Below are 27,014 nucleotides of genomic sequence, written 5' to 3'. Positions count from 1 at the left end.
ATCAGTGTCTTATAGTTTTCGGAGTACATACAGGTCTTTTACCCCCCCTTAGGTAGGTTTATTCCTAGGTATTTTATTCTTTCTGTTGCAATGGTGAATGGGATTGTTTCCTTAATTTCTCTTTCTGATCTTTTGTTGTTAGTGTATAGGAATGCAAGAGATTTCTGTGTGTTAATTTTGTATCCTGCAATTTTACTGAATTCATTGATGAGCCCTAGTAGTTTACTGGTAGCATCTTCAGGATTTTCTATGTATAGTAACATGTCATTTGCAAACAGTGACAGTTTTACTTCTTCTTTTCCAATTTGGATTCTTTTCATTTCTTTTTCTTCTCTGATTGCTGTGGCTAGGACTTCCAAAACTACCTTGAATAAAAGTGGCAAGAGTGCACATCGTTGTCTTGTTCCTGATCTGAGAGGAAATGCTTTCAGCTTTTCACCATTCAGTATGGTGTTAGCTGTGGGTTTGTCATACATGGCCTTTATTATGTTGCAGTAGGTTCCCTCTTTGCCCACTTTCTGGAGACTTATTTATCATAAATGGGTGTTGAATTTTCTCAGAAGCTTTTACTGCCATCTATTGAAATGATCACATGGTTTTTATTCCTCAACTTGTTAATGTGGTGTATCACACTGATTGATTTGCAGATACTGAAGAATCCTTGCATCCCCAGGATAAAACCCACTTGATCATAGTGTATCATCCTTTTAATGTATTGTTGGATTCGGTTTGCTAGTATTTTGTTGAGGATTTTTGCATGTATGTTCATCAGTGATATTGGTCTGTAATTTCCTTTTTTTGTGGTATCTTTGTCTGGTTTCGGTATCAGGGTAATGGTGGCCTCATAGAATGAGTTTGGGAGTGTTCCTTCCTCTGCAATGTTTTGGAATAGTTTCAGAAGGATAGGTGTTAACTCTCATCTAAATGTTTGATAGAATTCGCCTGTGAAGCCATCTGGTCCTGGACTTTTGTTTGTTGGGAGTTTTTAAATCACAGTTTCAATTTCAGTACTTGTGATTGCTCTGTTCATATTTTCTATTTCTTCCTGGTTCAGTCTTGGAAGGTTGTACCTTTCTAAGAATTTGTCCATTTCTTCTAGGTTGTCCAGTTTATTGGCATATGATTGCCTGTAGTAGTCTCTTATGATCCTTTGTATTTCTGTGTCGTCAGTTGTAACTTCTCCTTTTTCATTTCTAATTTTATCAATTTGAGCCCTCTCCCTTTTTTTCTTGATGAGTTTTATCAAGAAAAAGGTTTATCAATTTTGTTTATCTTTTCACAGAACCAGCTTTTAGTGTCATTTATTTTTTTCTGTTTTCTTCGTTTCTGTTTCATTTATTTCTGCTCTGATCTTTGTGATTTCTTTCCCTCTACTAACTTTGGGTTTTGTTTGTTCTTCTTTCTCTAGTTGCTTTAGGTGTAAGGTCAGGTTGTTTACTTGAGATTTTTTTCTTGTTTCCTGAGGTAAGATTGTATAGCTATAAAATTCCCTCTTAGAACTTCTTTAGCTATGTCCCATAGGTTTTGGATTGTCATGCTTTCGTTTTCATTTGTCTCTAGGTATTTTTTGATTTCCTCTTTGATCTCATCAGTGATCCATTGGTTGTTTAGTAACATATTGTTTGGCCTCCACGTGTTTGTGTTTTTTAGTTTTTATTTCTTGTAGTTGATTTCTAATCTTATAGCCTTGTGGTCGGAAAAGATGCTTGATATGATTTCAGTTTTCTTAAATTTACTGAGGCTTGCTCTATAGCCCAGCATGTGATCTATCCTGGAGAATTTCCATGTGCACTTGAGAAGAATGGGTATTCTGCTGCTTTTGGATGGAATGCTCTATAAATATCGATTAAGTCCATCTGCTCTAATATGTCATTTAAGGCCTGTGTTTTTCCTTACTGATTTTCTGTCTGGATAATCTGTCCAGTGATGTAAGTGGGGTGTTCAAGTCCCTCACTATTATTGTGTTACTGTCGATTTCTCCTTTTATGGCTGTTAGCAATTTGCCTTATATATTGAAGTGCTCCTATGTTGGGTGCATATAATATTTACAAGTATTATATCTTCTTCTTGGATTGATCCCTTGAGCATTTTGTAGTGTCCTTCTTTGTCTCTTATAACAGTCTTTAAAGCCTATTTTGTCTGATATGAGTATTGCTACTCCAGCTTTCTTTTGATTTCCATTTGCATAGAATACCTTTTTCCATCTCCTCACTTTCAGTCTGTATGTGTCCCTAAATCTGAAGTGGGTCTCTTGTAGATAGCATATATAGGGGTCTTGTTTCTGTAACCATTCAGCCAGTCTATGTCTTTTGGTTGGAGCATTTAATCCATTTACATTTAAGGTAATTATTGATATGTATGTTAACTGTTTTAGATTTGTTTTCGTAGGTCTTTTTTCTTCCCTACCTCTTTTGTTCTCTTGTGATTTGATGGCCATCTTTAGTATTGTGTTTGGATTGCTTTTTCTTTTTTGTTTATCTATTGTAGTTTTTTGGTTTGCGGTTACCATGATGTTTTGACATAGCCGTCTATATATATACAAGATTGTTTTAAGTTGCTGGTCTCTTAATTGCAAATGGATTTCCAATATCCTGTGTTTGTACTCTCCTCAAAGCCTCTTTGCTGGTTTTGATATCATATTTGTGTGTGGATGATTCCCTACCTTTACTGTATGTTTGCCTTTATTGGTGAGCTCTCCCATTTGTAATTTTCTTGTTTCTAGTTGTGACTTTTTCTTTTCCACATAGAGAAGTTCCTTTAGCATTTGTTGTAAAGCTGGTTTGGTGGTACTGAATTCTCTTAGCTTTTGCTTGTCTGTAAAGCTTTTGATTTCTCCATCAAATCCGAATGAGAGCATTGCTGGGTAGAGTATTCTTGGTTGTAAGTTTTTCCCTTTCATCACTTTAAATATATCTTGCCCCTCTCTTCTGGCCTGCAGAATTTCTGCTGAAAAATTGGGGATTCCCTTGTATGCTATTTGTTGCTTTTCTCTTTCTTTAATTTTTGTCAATTTTATTAATATGTGTCTCAGTGTGTTCCTCCTTGGGTTTATCCTGTATGGGACTCTGTGCGCTTCCTGGACTTGAGTGAGTGTTTCCTTGCCTGTGTTACGGAAGTTTTCGGTTATTATCTCTTCAAATATTTTCTCAGGCCCTTTCTCTCTCTTCTCCTTCTGGGACCCCTATAATGTGAATTTTGGTGCATTTAATGTTGTCCCAGAGGTCTCTGAGATTGTCTTCATTTCTTTTCATTGTTTCTTCTCTTTTCTGTTCCGCAGCAGTGATTTCCACCAACCTGTTTTCCAGCTCCCTTATTTGTTCTACTACCTCATTTATTCTGCTGTTGATTCCTTCTACTGTATTTTTCATTTCAGTTATTGTATTGTTCATCTCTGTTTGTTCTTCATATCTTCTAGCTCTTTGTTAAACATTTCTTGTATCTTCTCAGTCTGTGCCTCCATTCTTTTTCCATGATCTTGGATCATCTTTACTATTGTTATTCTGAATTCTTTTTTCAGGCAGATTGCCTATCTCCACTTCACTTAGTTGTTCTTCCAGGGTTTTATCTTGTTCCGTTGTCTGGAACATATTTCTCTGCCATCTCATTTTGTCTAACTTTCTGTGTTTGTGGGCTCCGTTCCTTGGGCTGCAGGGCTGTAGTTCTTCTTGCTTCTGGTGTCTGCCCCCTGGTGGGTGAGGTTGGTCCAGGGGCTTGTGCAGGTTTCTTCATGGGAGCGACTGCTGTCTGCCCACTTGTGGGTGGAGCTGGATCTTGTCCCTCTGATGGGCAGGGCCATGTCAAGGGGTGTGTCTAGAGGTGGATGTGAGCTCAGGACGACTTTAGGCAGCCTGTCTGTTGATGGCTGGGGCTGTGTTCCCACCCTGTTGGTAGTTTGGCCTGAGGCATCCCAGCACTGGATCCTGCAGGCTGTTGGGTGGGGCCAGGTCTCAGTGCCAAAATGGCGACCTCCAGGAGAGCTCACACCAAGGAATATCTCGTAGGGCCCTCTGCCGCCAGTGTCCTTGCCCTGGCAGTAGGCCACAGCTGACCCCCATCTCCTCAGGAGACCCTCCAAGACCCACAGGTAGGTCTGGTCCAAGCTCATATGGAGTCACTGCTTTGCCCTGGGTTCCAGTGGATGTGAAACCTTGTGTGTGCCCTCTGAGAGTGGAGTCTGTTTCCCCCAGTCCTGTGGAGCTCCTGCACTCAAGCCCCACTGGCCTTCAAAGTCAAATGTTCTGGGGGCTCCTCCTCCTGATGCCAGACCCCTAGGCTGGGGAGCCTGATGTGGGGTTTAGAACTCTCGCTACTGTTGGAGAGCCTCTACGATATATATTTTCCAGTTTGTGGGTCGCCCACCTGGTGGGTATGGGATTTGATTATATTGTGAAAGTGCCCCTCCTACCATCTCATTGTGGCTTTTTCTTTGTCTTTGGATGTAGAATATCTTTTTTGGTAGGTTCCAGTCTTTCTTTGTTGATGGTTGTTAAGCAGTCAGTTGTGATTTTTGTGTTTTCGTAAGAGAAGATGCACTCAAGTCCTTCTACTCCACCATCTTGTCTCCTATAATTTTTTTCTACTGTCTGTTTTCTATTTCCTCATTTTTTGCTCTTATATTTATTATATTTATTATTTCTTTCTTACTTACTTTGGGTTTACTTTGTCTTCTTTTTCTAGTTTCTTAAAGAGAAATCTAAGTCATTAACTTTAGGGCTTTTTCTCTACTTATAAATGTCCCTCTAATCACTTTTAGTTGCATCCCACAATTTTAACATACTTTCATTAACATTTAATTCTATATATTTTCTAATTTCCTTTTTCTGACCTATGGATTATTTAGGAATGTGTTGTCAATTTCCAAATATTCAGTGTTTACCTAGATACCTTACTGTTACTGATTTCTGATTTAATTCCACTGTGGCTGGAGAACATATTCTGTATGATTTCAATTATTTTATCTTCTACAATGCAATGTTATAATTTGTGCTTAAAACAGTTCTATGTATTTAGAGAAATTAAAAGGAGGAAAAAATCTTTTATAGTTACCCAGCTGTTTACCATTTTTTAAAGTGTTTTGTCTTTTTATTTTTATTTAGTTATAATTGACATACAACACTATATTAGTTTCAGGTGTACGACATAATGATTCAATATTTGCATATATTGCAAAATGATCACCACAATAAACCTAGTTAACATCTGTCACCATATATAGTTACAGAATTTTTTTCTGGTAATAACAACTTTTAACATCTACTCTCTTAGCAACCTTCAAATATGCAGTACTGTATTAACTACAGTTGCCATGTTGTACATTATAACCCCATGACTTATTTACTTTATAACTAGGAGTTTGTACCTTTTGACTCCCTTCACCAATTTTGCACCCCAACTCACTCATCTGGCAACCACCAATCTGTTCTCTGTAAGATTCCACATATAAGTAAGATCATATGGTATTTGTCTTTTTCGCTTAGCATAAACCCTTTAAGGTCCATCCATGTTGTCAAAAATGGCAAGAGTTCATTCTTTTTTAACAGCTAAATAATATTGCATGCATGTGTGTATGTGTATATATATATATATATATATACATATACACACACACACACACACACACACACACACCCACACACCCAACACACATACACCCACATCTTCTTACCCACTGACCCATCAGTAGATGTTTAGGTTGTTTCCAACTTGGCTATTGTAAATAATGCTGCAATGAACATGGGGGTGTGTACAGCTTTTGGGGACAGTGTTTTTGTTTTCTTTGGATAAATACCCAGAAGTAGAATTGCTAGATTATAGGGTAGTTCTATTTTTAATTTTTTGAGGAACCTCCATACCGGCTGCACCAAGTTACATTCCCATCAACAATGCACAAGGGCTCTCTTTTCTCCATATCCTTGACAACACTTGTTATTTCTTATCTTTTTGATAATAATAGCCATTCTAACAGATATGAGGTGATATTTCATTGTGGTTTTGCTAGTTACCATTTTTGGTGCTTTTCATTCCTTCCTAAAGAAAGATCCAAGTTTATATCCAGTATCATTTCCTTTCAGCCTTAAGAACTTCCTTTAGCATTTCTTATATTGCAGGTTTACTGGTGATGAATTCTGTTATCTTTTCCTTGTCTGACAATGTGTTTCTTTTGCCTTCATTCTTGAAGGATATTTTCATTGGATACAGAATTCTAGGGTGACAGTTTTCTCCTAACAGCATTTTAAAGATGTTGTTCCACAGTGTCTTCTGGCCTTCATAGTTTCTGACATGAATTTATAAAAGATGAGAATCACTGTTCTCTTTATAAGTAATCTATCATTTTTCTCCGGGTGGTTTCAAAATTTTTTCTGTATCTTTGGCTTGTAGCTGCTTAACTATGACGTGCCTGGGCATGGGTTAGGATTTGCTGGGTTTCTTAAATCTGTATGTATGTATCTTTCACTAAATTTGGAAAAATTTTAGCCACTATATTTTCTAATTTTTTTTCTGCCTCATAAGAAATTTTTCCTACCCAGAGAAACTATGATGGGCAGACAACAGTGTTATTAACATCTTTAAAGTACTATTAGGAGAAAATGTCAAATATCCAGTGAAAATATCTGGCAAGAATGAACGCAAAATAAAATACATTTTCAGACAAGGGAAAACTAATAGAATTATAACCAGTAAGCCTGTAATACAGGCTATGTTCTTCAAGGACAGACTTTCATTTAGAACTCTACTTCCTAGTTTTAAGTCCATTACTTCTTATGGTCCTTATGGTGTTTCTCTCTCTTGTACTTAAGGAATTAAGAAGCTGCATCTTACCTGAGAAAAATATTCTTCTGAGATACGTGCGGCCCACTCAATGCACTGCTCCAGGGGTCGGCAGGGATTGGACACATCAGCACACTTAATCAGCATTCGTTTGATCAAACAGCGGTTGTCTGGAGTTCTGGGCATAGTGATTATGGCTTCTTGATTTTTATCAGTTTCCTAAAACATAAGTGGAATTCAAAGCAATCAAAATGGGTCCCCAGGTACCAAGCTGTTTTTACTCCTGTGGTCCCACTGTAACCACAATAAGGCACTGCCCAGGATCTACAAGTTAGGATCTCACAAAACAGTGCTGAGGATACTCTGTGGATTGAGCTTGGCCCCTTACTCTACAGACGGGAAAACCAAGGCCTAGTAAGATTCCAGCAGGACACAGAAGTAGAGGGTAGCGCTGGAGGTTGGCATATCTGCCTTTCCTCTTCTTTTTGGCTCTGCCTCTCACTCTATTTCTCACAGTTACCTTTTCTTTCTGTTCTGTCTATCATGCTCCCTTGGTAAGCACTCAAAGACTGGCTTTATCTTTTATTATATTCACTAAAAAACAGAGTGAACTGAAAAATAAAAGATTTCTCCGCCCTCATAACAAAGCATCTTGTAGTCTACCAGGGGCTCTGCTTCTCACACGCCAATCTCCAATCACCTAGCTTTGTGAGAGGTATGATCTTGGGAACTAGCTGTCCGTGTACCAAGACTGTGTCAGATATAGTGATACTTCCTAAACACTGCCCTAACATTTTATGGTGTACAGAGGACTTAGTCATTCTCTTTTGGTCTGCGCTCACAAAAAAGTCCTGTGGTAGGCATGAAAATCAGTATTATTTACTATTACATCTTACAGATGAGAACACTGGGACTCTGAGAGGTGAAGAAACTTATCCAAAGCTACCCAGCTGAGCCAGGATAAGAACCTAAGTTCTACCTTTAGTCCTGGATTCTGTCTATTCACAGTACCACATGCTATCTGATTCACAAGGAGCCCCTCTGGATATGGAATCTCAATCCATGGTGTGAGGGACTCTCTGCTTATTGGCCCCCTGAAGCAAATTCAGATTGGAAGAGGGAGTACTGGGGCAAAGAACATGGTAAAAGACATGAGCAAGCATCTCCTCATTCTGATTCTGTGCCCATCAGGCAACTTTCCAAAGGAGTCAGTCATGTGATTTCTGTGAGTAGTCACAGTAGTCTAAGAAGGCCTGATGATCCTGTCTCAGTGGGGACAGATCTACCATCAAGATGGGTAGGAGGCATCCTCAGCCTAGGCTGCCTAGTCTCCTGGAGAGTGCCAGAGTGGACAGTGGGAGTGTCCTCAGTAGTTCTCCTTGTTTCCCACTGCCAACCAGGTTTGTGCTGACCCTTCTCTCTTCAGGTGTGTGACTACAGTACTGCCAGCTGGAAACTATTTTCTTTCATGATACTTTGTCCCTGCTCTGACCCACTGGTTACTCATATCCAGTCTCTCAGAAGTAACTCCAAGTACCGACAACAGAGATGAGAAACGTGACTGTCAAGTGGAATGGAAGACTCAGCTAAGTCTGGGAACTTCCCAGAATAGATGGAGGAAACCAAGTCTACGAGGTATGTAGAAAGACTTCTTTCTGTGGGAATGGGGTCAGCCAGGAACAGTAGCCCAGGCAATAACCGGCCCTCTCCAGGATGGCAGGGCATGAGTCAATAAAAGAGGCTGGTGTGGGTGCCTCTGCTCTGCAAGTCCTTGCAAAGGGAGTGAAGTCAAAGGCAGACTGACAAACTGGAGAACAGGGAAGGGTGAAGGGAGCAGAGTTCTCAACAGGTTTCAAATCAGGTGAAACAGGAACAAGTGTGAAGGGTAATAAGCTAGAAAGCCAGGGATAGTCAAAAGCCATGGCCTAGCAAATGAGTTGCAGAAGTAGAGTTAGAATTCAAGGAGCTGTCATCCTAGCCTGAGGATAAGTCATCCCTGTGCGTGGTGACAGGCGCTGGGGAGGAGGAATGTGGAAAAGGCTGTGAGCTGGTGCCGAGATGTTCAGTGCACATGGGGTAGGTGGTAGGGCAGGCACGTGGGCCTCAAAGGAGGAGGGTTCATGAGAAGAGCATGTTCTCTAGGTGCTGCTCTCACCATGAATCTAGTATAACAGATACCATTTATTAAGTGCCTACCTTGTGCCATGCCCATCAGTCCTATGCCTCGAGATCTATTATGCCCATTCTACAGACAAGGAAATGGTGAAGGAGAACTAGGATGAGAACTCAGATTGGTCCTCTTCCTCAGCTGTGGTCTCCTGCCTGGGGAAAGGTTTAATGTTCTCCTTGCCAGCAAGTTGTTCTGGACTCCATGCCTCAAATCCAAAAATGAGGAGCAACGATAATGTCACCCTTGTGGTCCAAATACAGAATCCTTCCCAACCCCACCCTCCCCTGACACAGACCAACAGAGGACAGCTGCTGCTACCACAGAATATGCACAGCAGGGCGTGGCTGGTGAGAGACCTCATGGGCTCCAACTGACCCCAAAATGCTCAAGAAGAGGGGAAGGGGGCAATTGTTGAGAAAGGGCGCAGGAATGGGCCACCCATCTAAAGGTAGTTTATCTAAAACCTGACCCTCCCTTCAGAGTTTTCATATCTATTTTTGTATATCCTATTTTTTTTTCCTGCCAAGTTTTTGTACTTTAACTTTTTAACCAATGGAAATTAAATTCAGTGAGCCCAATGGGGGTAATGTTAACACTCGTGATATCCTAGGCCCATGCTTCCCCACAACACATAGGAATAAGGGCCCCAAACACAGGCTCCCTTTGCAATCAGCTCGCTTACCCCATCTTCCTCTAATGCTGCCAAGGGCTTGTTGATGCTGTTGACAAATTTGTTGACGTGCTCAAAGTGCTTTGTCATTTCTGTGGCTAAGACCATGTCGATAATACTCTGGCGCAGCGTCCGGTAGTCATTCCTGTTTCAGACAACAAATGAGAGAGGCTGCTGCCGATTACGGACCCAGACCAGACAGATGCTCCTGAAAACAAGCTATTATCTAGGACACATGTCCACTGTGGCTAAGATTCTAATGCACTGGAAGTCAGTGGCAGGGCATACTTTAAAAGAATGTGGAAGTTAAAGGTTTTACTGCCTAGATTGCTGTTAGCAAGGGGAACCTAAACAGAAGTTAAAATCAGAAGCTTATGGGTAAGACTATAGACACAATGCTCACGGTGTTGTCGTTCTGAAGTAAAAAGCACATAGTTCTTAAGATAAAAAATGATGGAATGCAGGAGGGGTGACCAAAGCCAGCTCTCTGAATGAAGACGGAGGTCTGGGTTATGAAGAATGTACCCTACACAGAGGAACCTTGAGACCCAATAATTTTAGTGCCCAGAAACGTAGAGGGCAGACCTTCTAAAAGCTGAGACAATCACAGGGCATACTTGATACCTCTTCCTCCAGCCCTTGTTTTTATTTAATTACTTTAAAATTTTTATTTTTTGACGATGGAAATGATATAATTAAAAATTCAAAAGGTACAAAGAGTACAAACTGCAATCTCCATTCAGCCCCAGCTACCCTGTTCTCTTCCCTGGAGACAACCAAAGTTATCAGGGTCTTGTGAATTTTTCCAGAGATAACTGATGTATATACAGGCAACTATGAATAAAACCAACTTTAAGTCCACATATGAAATTCTAAAACATGGCAAAAGGGAGTTTTTTTAAAAATCCCCTAAAAGTTTAAAAGTCTTCCTTAAAAATCCAAATTGGTAAGTGTTCCTCATGACAGATCACTTCTTCCACCTAACAGTTATCAGGCCCCACACTAGACACTGAGGGCACAGTAAGGAAGAGAAGACATAGGACACTGTGATCTTACAGCGCTTAAGAGTCAAACCAGAATCAGGCAAATGAAGGAACTTGGGACTGAATAATTAATGTGAGGGGTCGGGGAAGGCTTCCGCAAAGAAGTGACGTGTGAACAGAGACAATGACGAGACGTCTGCTGGGCAGAGTGGAGTCCTCCAGGCAGAGATGTAAGGTGACAGCTTCTCTGGGTCTCTCGAGGTGTCAGCCTTATACTTTGTCGTCTTGGAATGTCAAGACACAAAGGAACTGAACCTTGAAAACATCGTGCTAAGTGAAAGAAACCAGACACAAAAGACACATATTGGGGATGCTTCCATTTATATGAAATGTGCAGAACTGGCGAATCTATGGAGAGGGAAAGTAGACCTAGAGCTGTGGGAGTTGAGGGGGGAATGGGGAGAGACTGCTAATGAGCTCAAGGTTCTTTTGCGGGGTGATGGAAATGTTCTAAATTTCGATTGTAGTGATGGTCACACAACTCTGAATATACGAAAAACCACTGTACACTTTAAACGGGTGAACTGTGGAGTACATGAATTATATCTTAATAAAATTGTTTTTAAAAAAGAGAGGAAACATACTTCCCAACTCGTTGTTCTTACCTCTCCATGTTTTTAAAGATGTTGCATTTATCATCACCAGTGGTCAGCTGGAAGGCCAAGGCCGCGTGGTGTCTCTCGAGCACAGCAGTGTCGTTATACAGAATGGCCAGCTCGCTCCCAGCATTGCACAGGAAGGAGTTGGTTCTCCCGGGGTGGTCCAGGTCATGGACAGTGGCTGCAATGAGGGTAGTGACCTCATCAAGTGGATCTAAAGTTTGCTGAAAACAAGAGATCATTTAAAAATTGGGGCATGGCATTGAAAGCAAGGTAGCCTTCTGGGTAGTTTTATTTCTGCCCTGTTACTTTAAGGTAAGGATATTTCGGATTTCTGAGAAAAGCATAATGTTGAGCAAACCCAGTTTTCCTATCTCCACTCAGAAACAGTTTCATCTTTGCATGTTTATTAGGAAACATTATCTGATTCTCAGTCTCACACAAGTTAAGGACTTAGAAGACACAGGGTGTCCTCAACAGATAGGAGTCACCTCCTCAGAAAGTCTGTCTCTAGACCCATCACAAAAAAATGCCCTTAGTCTGAGATATTGACTTAGACCAACATAAACTAGTATTACTGAATAAAAGAGAGAAATAATTTTTTAAGTAATGCATCACTTACATTAACTGGGGATTAGCACCCCCCTTCTGGTGCTATCTTTGTCAGGGTGATTTCAGGGTTTTGTGAGTTTGTAAAATGATCTGGACGTCTTCCATCTTTTTCAAGACTTTGAAACGGTTTATGTAACATGGAAAAATTCCTTAAAGGGCTAAAGAACTCACCTGTCCATCTGAGTCAGGAGCCAGGTTTTGAAGAAATTAGTTGACAGTTTAAAAACAACTCCCATGGTACTGACCTCTCTTTTGGTTTTCTACTTCCAGCATTAATTTGATTTAAAACTTTAAGTACAGAAGTGTATGGTACTTTCTTCTATTAATCTCCATTTCAAATGTGTGTATTTCTGTGTTTACTGTGTTTTTGATTAGTTTGGCTAGAACTTAATTCTCTTGGTTGTTTCAAAGAATCATTCTGGATTATCACTTTGCTCTTCCCATTTTACAGGTTTTGATACATAGGTTTCTCATTTTGTTGTTTTCTAAACTGTTATTTTTGGCTTTATTTCCTTATTTATCTCTAAATTGTTTGAAATATTTTCTCATGTGTAGTGACTGACATTTTTTATTTAACTTTTAGTTATTAAATTCTAGTTTTTGTTGTGGTTAGAAAATACAGACTATGAAATTTTGAAGTTTATCAAGACAGTAATTGTGTCCTAGTATAAGATCATTTTTGGAAATATTCTACAAACACTTGAAAAGAAGGTGTATATCTAATAAATCAGTCTTGTAAAATTTATCTAAATTGAAATTCAACAGTTTTATCTTTAAATGGGTGAATTTTATGATGTGAATTATATCAGTAAATGCTATTAAAAATCAATAAGTTAGCTTTCTGAATATATATTTGTATGTTATCTATAGAGGAGTTCAAAATCAATAAATTACAGCAAAAGTTAGGTATTCTTTATATGCTGAACCATACTGACACAGACATCTCTCCTCTGCCATTTGTCTTCATGCTTTATAAAAACAGCCCTCTCTCTGGACTCTTATTCTGCCTACAGTCTTAGTCATGACCTTTATTAAAACAACAACAACAACAACAACAAAACCCAAAAAACCAAACTAGAGGGAAAGAGAAAGTGCAAATGAGAGACCCAGCTCTGAGAAGATAGCATTTCAGGGTGAGGAGTGACTCAACATGTCCACGTGCTGGAATCACCCCCGCACGCTGCTCTCCTCCCTACAGCTAACTAGTCCCAGGTACAGATGAGGAAGTGGGACCGGGATGCACCGGCCCTCACTCTGCTGACTGCCAGGGCTGGTCCTGGCCACCATGTGGCCTTCCTCAGATGCCAGGACATCAGGCAGTGATGCCTCGTGGTCTCATTCCTCACGAGGCCCTGTTTTCTTAGGTACAAAACCAGCAGTTTGATTCATCTGCTCTCAAGTACACAATACTTCTGAAAGTGAAATGGCCACGCACTAGAGCTCCCTGGACCCTCTGTGCCATTTTATGATGGATGCTGAAGGAAATAACACAAATACTTTGGCAAATCAGTGCAGGTCTAGTTGCTGCTTCGAAAATTTCCCCAATGAAATAATTTACAACGTGAAAAGGCTTTTCAACCAAGCACGTAAGGAAGCTTGGTTTGGGAGTGGGCAATGAGTAACATTCCTTGAATGGAACCTTTCTCCTGTGACGCTCTCCTTACTGTGACCTACTCCCATCCCCCTATGGCCTCAAAGCTGGAGCTAAAGCTGCTAAATGGCCCCCAGGCAGACCCTGGGCCAGTTCTGAATGGCCACCAGTAGGCACCAGTGGCCTTCCTCCCCTGCGCTGACGTGATGAAGCAGGACGGGCACTGGGCTACTAAAGGAGCCTGCTGTCCAAATGGAGTGGACAGTACAATCAGGAGGGTGCCCAGGAGGCTGTGGGGATACAGAGGAGGGTGCCCCAGTCAGAGTTGGGGGCGGAGGGTAGTCCAGGGAGGGCTTCCTAGAGGAATGAAGGCCGGTATGGATTCCTGAAGGGCAGGGGGAGATGTGAAGGAAGCCGGCGCCAGCAAAGGGAACAGCACGTCAAGGGCAGGAGCATTGGAAACTAAAGTGGTTCAGCACAGCCCAAACATGGCCTGTGTGTTGCGAGCGGTGCACACCATCTGTGGGGTTTAAAGCTTAAATCCTGTGGGAGATGGGAGGCTGCTCCTGGGAGCCATATGGTCAGAGCGAGTTCCCTAGGAGGCCGGGTAGCCAGGAGTTCTTGTTTGGCACTATCTAGACGACAAATGACGGGGCCCTCACCGGGACAGCGGCAGGGGCGTTGTGAGGAGATGATTCTGAGAACACTTAGGGGCTGTAGTCAGCAAGGTCAGATGACCTACCAGGAGCTGGGGGCTGGACGAGAGAACTGAAGATGACCCCAGGCTTCTGACGTGGGTATCTGCTTGGATGATGGGACTCTGGGCCAGGCAGGTGACCCTGGGTGGGAGCAGTGCTGGGCAAAGATGATGAACTTGGTCTCAAACCCCGCTGACTCTGAGGGAGGCGGGGGCCCTAAAGGGGCCATATCCAACTTTGCCTGTGGGGTCAGAGTAAGACCCCTCAGAAAAACAGCCTTATTCTTCCACGGAATAGCTGGGGTCATGTCATGAATTCATTATCAACTCCCCAGAGCCACAGCGTGGCCTCCTGCCTGACTTCTCCTGTGGCCGCCCCCTTCCCGGGCCAGGCTGCACCCGTGCAGGGCCCTCCTGAGCGGTCACACTGCACAGCAGCCCGCCCCACTGCTCCTGCCTGTTAAGCGCGGAGCACAAACACAGCTCACCTTTATCCTCTCTCTGCAGAGAAAATAGGCAGTGGCGTGAAGCACATCGGCAGAATGTGTAGAATTGTGGTAGGGGTTAGAAGCATGATAATTGGCTTCGATAATTTGCATCCACGATCTCAGCGTTGTCTCAGAGCATTTTAAGACTTCACAGACTCCAAAGCGAGCAAATATTTTGAGACCAAGATAAATCAAAGGCCTATAGAGAAAAACATCCACAGTGTTAAAACAAAGCAAAGAAACAGGCAAAGTGTTGGATCTATTCAGATCCAACAAGCAAACCCGAGCCAGACTTCAGAGAGTGTGCAGGCCAGCAAACTGGAGCTTGTGCAGGTGGCACATGGGTAGCACGCGGGTGGCGCTCTGTTGCCCTCTCTCCTGGTAGCCAATGCCAACCTTGGGTGGAGCCCAGCTCCAATTCTGGGAGCATTCACCTGGTGCTCCCCACTAGCTGGGGCGAGGTTTGTTTACCCTGCCCTTCCTGATGCAGACGCCAACTGACACCAGTGGAGTGTTCAAATCAACATGCTGCCAGGCTAAACCTGTTCCACCTTAAACTCTATCCTCTCCTTTGGACTTGCTGGACCTATGTCATTGGCCAGATGTCCTGTGTGGGAGAAAACAGCAGTTCCTGATGACAGCCTATGAGCCAGATGCTGTCACATGTCATGTGATGGTCTCGACAATCTGGAGGTGGGTGTTACAGTATGAGGAGGTCTCCCCAGAGAAGGTGACGAACTGGCCACCAAATCAGGCCTTTCCTCGAGAAGTCACCTTCATCCAGCATCTGGCCTTTGCTTGGAAGATCAAGAAACTTGGCTCTGCTGAGGCAGTATCCAGAGGTGGTCGGGCTCACAGGACTTGAACAGACTTGCCTTGTCCCAGTTCACACAAATACAATGTACCAGTATGTAAACCAGGTGCCCAAAGCTCTGTTTGCAATGGGAATATTCTTTTCCACAGTTCTTGGCTGTGTGGGGTACCTGGACGCAGAATGTTTTAGAAGGTTGACTCACTGTGAGCGTGAGCCAAGGGTAGGGGCTGGCTTGGGGACCATCACCCAGACTGGGATGAGACCTGACGAGTTATCCCATGGCCAGCAGAGCACACCTCTCCTGCAATGGCCTTCTGTCTGCCAGGGTCCGGACCTCACCCTCCTGAAGGTTAACGCTGGCTGGCATCAGGCCTGGACACCCTTTCCTGTGTGCCAAGCCAACCACACGCCTTTGGTTGACCGTTCTTCTCCAGCAAGGCACAAAATTGAAGGTAAAATCCCAATCCCACCCTACTCTCAGTGACCACATTCAGATCAGGATGACTGGAGTTTGGGGTGTCCCCATGCCTGTCACCAACACAGCAACCAAGATCTGGGGACAGCTCTTATCAATGTGTATGTCTGTGTATTTCTAATTTTTAGTTCTAGGCTCTGAGTGGGGCTCTTTGCTGCTATCTCAACATATCACTACCTGCAGGAGAAATTAATAACCATATTTTACAGAAAAAGGAACCTCTGCTATTTGGAGAGGTTACCTCACTTGCTCCATTCCGTGCGTGCTCTCTCTGCAGCAGTCACAAGCAGGCAGCCTCCCCTCGGCTTCGCACTGATCCCCTCGTTGAGGCCTAGGCCCTGGTGATCCAGCGCACCTGCCGCCCTGCTGCGCTTTCCTGAGCCTCCTCCCTGACCAGGGACTGGCTCTGTGCAGAAACCATACTCCTTGGGTGGCTTTCTCCACACCGGCCCTTGGAATCAAGCTCTCTGTCTGCCGAGCTCCACATGGACTCACCTTTTATGAGTGGCAGCCTCCAGTTCAAAAATATCAAAGTCCCAGGATTCCTCATTTTCCATGGCCTGAGTTATCTGTGATGGGATGTCGTGAAGGGAGGTGGGGGTGATTACACTGCTGGAAACCTGTTGAAGGTCTGCAAAGTGATGTGATTCGGAGAACAAAATTAATAGGCTTTACAGCATTAACTGTTCCTTAGGGAGAACAGTTCTGCTTCAGGGGACGGTTGCTTTGTTTCTCATTTTTGATGATATACCAAAAAACTTCTTACTGATAAAAAGAATTATCTTAAAACTTTTATCTGAAAAATTTGTTTTCATCACTTAAGCGTGGCTATAATAGTAATAGTGGTCCAAAAAATTAAAAAGGAGAAACTTACTTTTTGTTGAAAGAACATACTCATTCCTGGCTGGTCTTCGAAAAACATCCTGATAAAAATCAAGGAAACAAGAGAAAGGGAAGTCACAACTATTCTTTACTCCTTGAAAACCCCAGGACAGCGGGTCCCAGAGGACACTGCGGGCAGCCCTCTCCATCAATGCATGCCGAGGCTCCCCTGTGATCACCTCTGCGGCCAGCCCCGAGCTCGGTCACTCACCCAGGAGCACACAGCCTGACGCTGGAAGGACCTGCTCAACCCGGGGGTAGGGGCATCATCAGGGCGGCGAGCTCAGGAGACGCCCCAGAGCCCAGCGTCCTGCTGGCGCTCAGGACCAGATGACGCCCCTCTGCCCTCAACCCTTTCCCCCCATTTCCTGCCACCCTCCTCACGCTCGTGGACACCAGCCTTCCTCAGGAAAACTAGATTCTTCCCTGCTCTCTAAGCACCCTTGCTCCACCCCAAGCCCCTGAGCGGCCCCTCTCCTCAGCCCTGCGGTGCTTTCTCCCCACCCTGCCTCTCTTCACCCCTCACCCCCGGGCACTATCCCACCCCGCCCCTCATCCTTTCTCCCCACCCCCTCACCTACAGGCTGGAGGAGCCTCTGTTTCAAACAGACAAGACCACAACTAGACATCATCATCGCTGGGAACCCTCTACCCATCTGATTATTGCTTAAAACCTTATTTTTATGAAATCAAGTGACTTTAGAAAGCAGGAATTAGGAGGGGAGGTGAATTTTTACTTCTGAATTTTGTCACCAAGACAAAAAAGGTGACAGATGGCAATGGAATGATCTGTTTTCCACAAAGTTGTTCTTCCCCTGTAAGGCCTCTATACTAGATGGGGTGGAGGAGGCATCTAGACCCCTCAAGAGCCCATGGTATAAAGCCTCCTTCTAATGAAATGGTTCCAAGGCCTTCTTTCCCATGAAGTCACCGAATCTGTATAGGATGCTCTAGAGGGAAACCACGCCCCATTCACTGGTGCCTCTTTTTTGTTTGTTTTTTTTGGGTTGGGTGGGGGGCACGCTGTGTGGCTTGTGGGAATCTTATTTCCTGGACCAGGGATCGAACCTGTGCCCTCTGCAATGGAAGCACGGAGTGCTAACCACTGGACCACCAGGGAAGTCCCCCTGGTGCCTCTTTAGACATATACAGTCATTCTGTTTTGTAATATGGTATGGAATATTTCATAAATTTTTCTTTTCTGCCCCAGTTTTCAAAATCTTAAAACTAGCTAGCTGTCTAGGATGTGCTCCTCCCTTCTCTGCTTCAAGCTGAGGTCCCCCTGGGCGGTAGGCAGCAGGTGGGTGATGGCTCGGCCAGAGGGCAGCAATGGAGGGTTTAGGCCTTGACTGAGCCACACACACAAAGAGCGCTGTGTAGGCCAGCACATAAACAAATAACCTCTGAGAAAACAAATGAGAACAGCAGGATCTAGCCAGCAGCCTGGTCAAATATACTTACAGACATTAAGCCCCCAACAAGGTCAATGGCATGAGGATCATCATCCTTAGCATCAAATTGTGGTGAATATAATTCAGTGGTTCTTAGAATTTCCAGCACACGATCTAAGGCTTCTGTCACAGGCATGGGACTGCTTTCCTGGGCAGCACTGATGATATTGATTGCCTATAATACGGAAAGAAAAAGACCTGAGTTTCATAATCTTAAAGACAATGGGAAAGCAATCCAGAGAGTCAGGCTGGCGGTAGGGCTCAACGCTAACTTAAGGCTAGTTAAAATGCTCATGTCACACATCCTCTCTCTTCAGACGAGGCAGCTCCATACAACTAGGAGAGCATCATTATTGTTGTGGATCCCTTGGTGATTCTTCTTGCTGAAAACAATCAACCAGGAGAACAAGGGACTTCCATGCTCAATGGAGACCGACCACGAACTGTTTCACCTTGGTGATGGGCGCCTCGATCTTCATGGAATGTATCCGGGCCATGGAGGAGCGTCGTCTCTGGCTGGAAACTGTGGAGAGATCACGTGATACAGAAATAAGGGTGTGCACAGCCTTGGGTATCTGTCTCCCTTCCTGCCCCAGGTCCCACCCAGCGTGCTCAGCTGCACAATGAAAGGGTAGGACCAGAACTACCTGGTCGCTGAGCTTCCTTCCCATCCTAACAAGCCTGGGATTCTGGCATCACCAACTCTGCTTCCTTCAGTTCTAGGCACTAGGATGCACGTGCGCCCACAGACTGAAATTCTGAGGTCACAGGCCAGAGAGAAAACAGAGGAAACAATCTAGCAAGTCAAGGCCAAAGAGTTAGCCTCTTTTTGTGTTTCTAACAATAAGGCTTTATAATTATTCAGCTTGCTGCTCTCCAGGAGTGAAAATTTTCTGAAAGACAATGCCACAGAGGCTCCTTGTTTCATATATGGCGGGAGCAATAAATACAACTCAATTAACTGAAATACATGAATTTCTGGTTCAATTTTTCAAGGCATCCTTTGGTGCTTTCCACTGTTATGCTTAATCTAGGTGGATTAGGTAAATATCTTAAGTGAGGCGGGCAGCAAATCTTAGACTCTAAAGTTTGTTAATTTTTTGTTGCTCCTGTCAAGATCCAGTTCCTTTGGGGTGGGGAGAAGCCTGGGCAGTGAACTGGCAGGAAAAAATATTCACATAGTGTTCTGTGTCTCTCCCTGAAAGCCCCACTGTCAGGCCAAATGCTGTTTACCAAAGGTCTTAAAGGACCACAGACTGTTCCACAGCCTGATGCGTCAGCCTTATTTTACCAAACTGGGGCCCAAGGAGAAACAACCAAGATTAACCAACTCAGGGGCTCTCAAATGCTCTAAATTTCAGAGACCAACAAAACTCCTTAAATCTAATTTTGGTGATCAGCACATGGTTGCCATCTTTCCATTTTACCCAACAAGGTCATTAAACCAAAAATAAAAACCACTATTCTATCACTATGTCATAAAAAGACTTGTTCTCATTTAAAAATATAATGAAAGTGACATATACTTATAAAGACCAAACAATAGTGTGAATGCAATAAAGTAAGAAAAAGAAATAAAAGGTATAAAGATTGTCATGACTGTGTATGCAGTAAGTCTGAAAGAATCTACAAACGCTATTCTTACAATCAATAAGCAAGTTTATCAAGGTTACTGGGTACAAGGTTAATACACAAAAAGTCAATTATATTTCTATATACTAGCAACAAACAATTGGAAACTGAAATTAAAAACATCATTATAACAGCATCATAAAAATCAATATTTAGGAATAAATCTAATGGAAAGATATGTAAGATTTATACACTAAAAATGCAAAACATTGCTGAGAAAAAATAAAAGACAACCTAAATAAAGACAAAGAGCATGTTCATGGTTTGAAAGACTCAGTGTTACCGAGATTTCAATTTTCCCCAAATTGATCTATAGATTTAAGACACTCCCAAATAAACTCCCAAGAAGCTGTGTGTAAACTAACAAGCTGATTCTAAATGTTATATGGAAACGCAAAGGACCTAGAATAGCCAAGATAATCTTGAAGAACTTTACACTACCAGATATCAATACTTACCATATGACTGTAGTAATCGATCGTGCTATCGGTGCAAGCAAGGACTAATAGAACAATGAAACAGAGTCCAGAAACAGGCCATATATTTATAGTCAACTGGTTTACAATAATGATACTACTGCAAAAGATGGTTTTTCAATATGGTGATGGGCCAGCTGGGTTTCCCAGTAGGGGGGGATATTAATCTTTGATCTCTACCTTCACTAGATGTAAAAATTAATTTGAAATGGATCACAGACCCAAAGTGAAAGATAAAACAATACAGCTTCTAGAAGAAAACATGGGGGAATATTCTTCATGACCTTGGGATAGAGAAAGATTTCTTAAACAGGACACAAAAAAGCACTAGCTATAATAGAAAACACTGATAAAATGAACTTTAAGATTCATTAAGAACCTCTGTTCATTAAAAGACCATTAAGAGAGTGAAAAAGCAATCCACAGACTAAGAACAGTATATTTGGAATACTTATATCCATATCTAGAATATAAAAAGAATTCCTACAAACCAACAAGAAAAAGATAAACAACCCAATGATAAAAATGGGCAAAATATTTGAACATCACGTCACAAAAGAGGACATCCAATGGCCAGTAAGCATATGAATGGGGTGCTCAACCTCATTAGTCATCAGGAAAATTAAAGTTAAAACCACATCCAGTAGAATAGCTAGAGTTTAGAACACTGGTATAACCAAGTGTGGGAGGATGCAGAGCAGCTGGAACTCTCATAGATTAGCGATGGTACATGGTACAACCCACACTGGAGAATTGTTTGCAGCTGCACAAAGGCCCAACAATTCCACTCCTAGGTAGGAGATGAACACACATGTCCACACACAAAAAATACTTGCATAAAAATATTCACAGCGGCCTTACTCTGAACAGCCCCAAAGTGGAAAGATGAACACAAAGGGCCATTAATAAGAGAATGGATAAGCAAATTGTGGCACAGTCATACAATGGAGTACTACCAAGCTATAAAAAAGAAGCACCTAGCAACAAGGATGAATCTCAAGAACACTAAAATGAGTGAAAGATGCCAGACACACAGAGAGTGCATACTATACGATTCCATGTCTATGAAGCACAAGAAGAGGCCAAATTAACTTACGGTGCAAGAAATCAGTGGATGCCTCTGTGTGGTGAAACATGTGTGCAAGTGCAGGCCTGCACGTGTGTATCTTCTGTATCTATTTTGGGCTGGGTGGTTACAGTATATACAGTTCAATGTACAGACCTGTCAAAACCTATTGAACTCAACACTTAATATGAATTGTATTATATGTAAATTATAAGCCAATTAAAAAGAACAGTGGTTAAAATCCACAAACATTAAAAGAAAAATGTTTAACTCTCAAAAATACAGAAATGGACAAAGTAATCCGAAGGATGAACAGAAGTCAGAGTGTGGCGGTAAAGACAGTTCGGGGCACGAGTGACTTCGCCTCTGCTCTGCTGTGCCCGAGGGCCGTGACCATGAGGGCCACAGTGAGGATGGTGACGGCTGCTGCCATGACCCTGGCCAGGCACCACGCTCACTCATTTCATCCTTACGTGGTCCTCTGTGGACAGCATAATGATCCCCATATGATGATGAGGAAATGGAAGCACAAAGGTCTACCCCCAAGGTTGCACAGAAAGTAGATGAAGCTGGGACCTGAATCAAAGCAATGCTGAGGCCAAAGTCCACACTCTTCCCTGTAACACCACTTTGCTCCCTGCCCTTGCAGCAGGGGTGGGATCCGTTTCGTCTTTCCAGTGCAAGGGACACATGGCGTATCTTCCGGTCCTCACGACAAACCCATGAGAGAAGTGAGGCACTGGATCTCCACTGTAACATCTGCAAAGTTTTCGCTGTTTATCTAGTAACAATCAGCTCCCTCTGCTTCCCAATTCATCTCTGAGTCAAAGAAAGTACATAGCTAGCAGTAATATTTGCCTCCACACTATCTATAGATAATTTTCATTTCATTTTTAAAACTCCTAGATCATTCAGGCCACATACCTACATAACCATTAAAAAATTATATTCCACTTAGAACTTAAGTAATATTTGCTTATGAAAAGTCTTTCACATCCGCAAATGCAGCTCACTTACTTCCCCACCAAAAGGTAAGCTTCCATGGCAAATTGCAACCCACAATGGAATATATCGTTGAGAACTTCCAAATGCATTACTCATACAATTACAACAGATAAACTGACGTCTGCTGTTACAGTTTAAAAAATCAACTAGAGGACTTCCCTGGTGGCGCAGTGGTTAAGAATCTGCCTGCCAATGCAGGGGACATGGGTTCAATCCCTGGTCTGGGAAGATCCCACATGCCGCGGAGCAACTAAGCCCATGCACCACAACTACTGAGCCTGCGCTCTACAGCCCACGTGCCACAACTACTGAAGGCCCGGTGTGCCTAGAGCCCGTGCTCCACAACAAGAGAAGCCACTGTGCAATGAGAAGCCCGCGCACCGCAACGAAGAGTAGCCCCCGCTCACTGCAACCAGAGAAAAGCCCATGCAGAGCAACGAAGACCCAATTCAGCCAAAAATAAATAAATAAATAAATTTTTCTTAAAAAAAGAAAATCGGCTAGAGAACAGATGGTAAAATGTATCTTTTTTTTTTTCTTTATTCCCTGACTCCATCAAGACGGTCAGAATGGAACCCACTGGCAAAGGAGTTGGGGGTGAGGGAGAAATGGACACAGACTGCTAGAAAGTCCCCTTCCCTCTCCTGAGCTGGAGGCGGGCAGTGACCCAGAGATAAGACTGGGGAGGGAGTATCACATGTCTCCATGGGTTCAACACTCACAGGACCATGCTTTCTCCTCTTGTCTTTGTCACCTACCTTTGCTTGTTCGAGAGGCAGCAGTTCTGACATCTAGTGAGCTTTTTCTCCTGTCGTTATGTTTGCCTGACTGATTATCTGTGGAAACAATTAAATTATAAATTACCTCTGCAAAGGGATTTTAACAACATATTAGGAAACTCACCAATATAAAAGTTTTAAGAAACAAAATTTAAGCGTTAGAATACCATTTAGGATGCCACAAAAATCAACAGAGTGCATAGAGATGAAGACTATGAACCATTACGTTTTAAGGGAGGCTGACTTTCTCAAAATGTCCCACCTGGTACAGTCATAAAGGAGTGCTTTTCAGTTTCCAGATTATGTAATCACAGAGTCCCATGATGCAAAAACTAGCAGAAATGAACTCAAGAGAATTTCACCTATTATATTTCTATGTAATTGAATAAAGTGGTGGGAAAATTTTGATCTCCATCCACCCTTGCCCCAAAGGAAAAAAAAAAATCTTTTTTGTATATTTTTCTACAATACAAGCTCTAAAATGTCCCCGGGAAGAAGGTGCCTCTCTTTGGGAAGGTAGTACAGGAGCACTAGTCTGGGGTGTACTTCTCTGCCCCCTCTTCCCGTGGATGGCACCACTGCATTTCGAGGCCCAAACAGGGCTTGTCTTTGACCCCTCTCTCCCTCACCCCACGCCAATCAATGACAAGGCAAAGTTGACCTTCTTTCTCGTGCCCTCCTCTGTGCACCTGCCGGGTGTCACATGTGGTGGCAAGCCTCTCCAACCTGTCCCCATTTCACAGACGAGGAAACTGGGAGCCGCTGTGCAGACGAGCGAGCACACAGCTGGCGCTTGAGCTCAGCTCTCCGCACCTGCAGCTTCTTCTGTCTTCTCTGCCTTCTCCCGGCTTCCTCATCTGGATTCCTGCTCACAAACAGGATCCAAAGGCAGGCCCTTGGTACTCCTCCCCACAATCCAGAACCTTCTCCACTTACTATCTGCTACCTTCTCTTCCATGTGGGCACTGGCAGTGACCTTGTCAAGGTCACTGATGACCTCCCCGTTGCTATATCTGAAGGACACGATTCAGTTCTTACCTGACTTGTGGTACTAGACACAACTGATCATGCTTCCTGGAGACTCCTGGTTTGCATAAGTCCAACGCTGGCTTTCCTTGCATCTCTTAATGTTCCTTCCTAGTTTCCATCATGATTCATTCTCTCTTCCTCAGCACCCCTGGTGTTCCCAAAGGTTCAGTCCTCTTAGCCCTTCCTCTCAGACAATGCAATCTCCTCAAGAGACCTCATTCTTTTCTACAGCTTTTCCTAATTCCTGTGTTGCTGTCTTAATCCCAGGCCTTTCTCCTGAGCTCCAGACTTACATCTTAACTGGCCACTCGTCACCTCCATCTGGACACCCTCAGGAACTTCAAACGAGCTCACTATCCAAATGAACTCAGTATTTTCTCCTAAATCCCAGGTTGCTGAACGGCATCTACCTTTTTGCTTAAGTTGGAGACAAGTCATCCGTGACTCCTCCTCGTTCCTTGCCCTCAAGTGGTCAGATAAATCTATGGATTCGACCCCCTAAATACCTCTTTAATCTACCCTTGTTCTGTCCCTGTCCTGGCTCAGACACCTGTCATCCTCCTCTGGATTATAATGACAGCCTCCCTCATTGGTCCTACCAGCCCCAACCTTGCCCCCTTCGACCCATTCTCCACAGGCAGCCAAGTGATCCTTCTGAAACAAAAATCTGATCAGATCACTCTCCCAATTAAAACATTTTAATGGTTCATCACTGTTTTTAGGATCAGACTTAAATTCCGCAGTGTGGCACCCAGAGTCTTGTGGTATCTGGACTTCCTCTCTCCAGCCATCACGAACTATTTATGATGTGCTAGATCACCCCCCAAACCTCTCTGCCTTGGTGCAAACTGCTTACCCCCACCTAGGAACCCCCCATCTAGGAACGCACCCCTCCGACGCCTCCTTCACCTGGTTAACTCTCGATCCTCTTTGAAGATGAAGGTAAGATGCGGTTCAGGTATCATCACCTCTGGGAAATCCTCCCCTAATGCCTCACCCCCAACATTGCTGGTAACCGCCTGCTTTACTGACTTGACTGACTTCCTCACCAGCTGTGAATGACACGAGGGCAGAAATAACCTTCTTCTCCCTTTCCTAGGTGCCTGGCACTGCCAGCACGTAATGGATGCTCAACAGACACACGTCTGCTTCTCCAACCATCTGCATATGCCTGTGCACAAATCAAAGTACCACTAATACAACCACTCTGAGTCCAGGGTTCCCTTGCTCAAAACCCTTCAGCACCTCAGAGATAAAGAGGAACCTGCTGGCAGTCAAGGACAGGAACAGTCTGCCTGCAACAGCCTGCCTTTCACCTCTCGCTGTTCCGACCACGCGTGGCCTGTGCCGGCACAGCTGCTTCCCCGTCTGAGGAACAGCCTTGACATCTGCTCCCTCTGCCTCCGACCTATGACCCAGCGCCCTCTCCAAATGCTCACCCCTTCCAACTGCACCTCCTCTCAACCACACACAGGCCCCAGCGCCTCTCCTTCCTCTGAGCTTCGTGGACACAGTGTCCACAGAGCTGGTTGAGAAGACTGCGCCGTGAACTTCCTGTTGTTCCGTCGTTCAGAATTCTCCCTTTTTGCCACTCAACAAACATTTACTGGGCACCTACCACGTGTCAGGCTCTAAGCCAGGCGCTAGGGGTGTGAAGATGAATATGGTAGGGTCCATGCCCTCAAAGGGGGTAGTCCGGAGGGGAACAAACGCGGGTGAACTAAGAGTGACAGTCATGATGCTGGAGAGCAAAAGGAGCCCCAGGAGGAAGGGGCAGGTCTCCTCTGGGAGGGGGGCAGGGAGGAGATGAGCCATGTTTTGCAGCTGGAGGCCGGCAGAGGAGGAAGGCACTTCCTGGAGGAGGACGCTGCCTGCGCAGACAGGGCAGAGCTGGCTGGAGGGAAGCAAGGAGCAATGTGTCCCAAGGCCAGGGCTGTGGCAGGAGTGGAGGGAGGCAAAGCAGGCTTGAACTTCTACTCAGCATTTAAGTGACTCCCCTATGGCAACACCCGACCTTCCTGCTCCCGACAGCCGTGTTCAGCCCGCTGCTCTTCCTCTGAGTCCCTGCAGAGCTCTGCAGCTGGTTCTTAAAGCGCCTCCACCTGCCGGGCTGGGGCTCCTGCAGGGAGGGCCGAGGGGCTCGCGGCAGGGTGACCTTGACCTCTCAACCAGCCCGCAGCCTGAAGGAGCCTGCGCACAGGCCTTCCTGCCTCGAGAGGGCTCCACACCCACGACTGACCCGAGACCTGAGGCAGCCGCGCGCCGCAGGAGGGAACGCTCAACAGGCCTCGGCCGCCGAGCCGGGCTCGGGCTCAGCACCGCCCGTGACTTCACGTGTCTGCGCTCAGCTTCCTGTTCCAGAAAATGCGATCCTTCCGCCCTGCCCATCTTTTTAGGAGAGGAAGGTTAGCAGGGTTTCCTTGGCCTGCTGGGCAAATCCAGGAGACCCTGGAGAAGCCGTGAGGAGCAGGAACCATCCTGCAGCCCCGCGAACGGGCAGCCTCCATCCCAACACCAACGCCGTGGTCCCCCGGGAGGAGCTCCGTTTCGGGTACAAGGAAGCTGAGAACCAGGTTTCTTGCATGACTTGCCCCTAAGTCACTCTGCTGGGAACAGACTTTCAGAGAACTTTCTCGGACACTCTCAACCGTCCAAGCCTTTGAGGAGGGCCTGCTCTGCACCGGGACGCCCCCTCCCCCCGCCTCGGGGTCTCACGGACTCCACACTGCCAAGCCTCCAGCCGCTGCCCAACCGCGGGCTCCCTGCG

The 27,014-nt window shown here is 44.3% G+C and overlaps 1 protein-coding gene across 7 annotated transcripts in view; it reads right to left on the bottom strand.

Annotated features, from left to right (window-relative positions):
- Positions 1-27,014, bottom strand: part of PDE8A (phosphodiesterase 8A) — a 147,460-nt gene that overhangs the window by 15,201 nt on the left and 105,245 nt on the right. For 6 of the 7 annotated variants that reach the window (XM_082388314.1, XM_082388310.1, XM_082388312.1 and 3 more), the window contains 9 exons: positions 23,198-23,275; positions 18,713-18,783; positions 18,271-18,435; positions 16,802-16,850; positions 16,423-16,558; positions 14,639-14,837; positions 11,257-11,474; positions 9,621-9,753; positions 6,820-6,987 (listed from right to left, as the gene is read on the bottom strand). In XM_082388314.1, coding sequence (XP_082244440.1) covers positions 6,820-6,987; positions 9,621-9,753; positions 11,257-11,474; positions 14,639-14,837; positions 16,423-16,558; positions 16,802-16,850; positions 18,271-18,435; positions 18,713-18,783; positions 23,198-23,275 — 1,217 coding nt within the window. The remainder of the gene's footprint in view (positions 1-6,819; positions 6,988-9,620; positions 9,754-11,256; positions 11,475-14,638; positions 14,838-16,422; positions 16,559-16,801; positions 16,851-18,270; positions 18,436-18,712; positions 18,784-23,197; positions 23,276-27,014) is intronic. The other variant, XM_082388313.1, reaches the window with a different exon arrangement.

Source organism: Balaenoptera borealis (genome assembly GCF_965194805.1).
Source record: "Balaenoptera borealis genome assembly, chromosome: 3".
Taxonomy (NCBI): Eukaryota; Metazoa; Chordata; class Mammalia; order Artiodactyla; family Balaenopteridae; genus Balaenoptera; species Balaenoptera borealis.
This window is presented reverse-complemented; position numbering and strand designations above follow the sequence as displayed.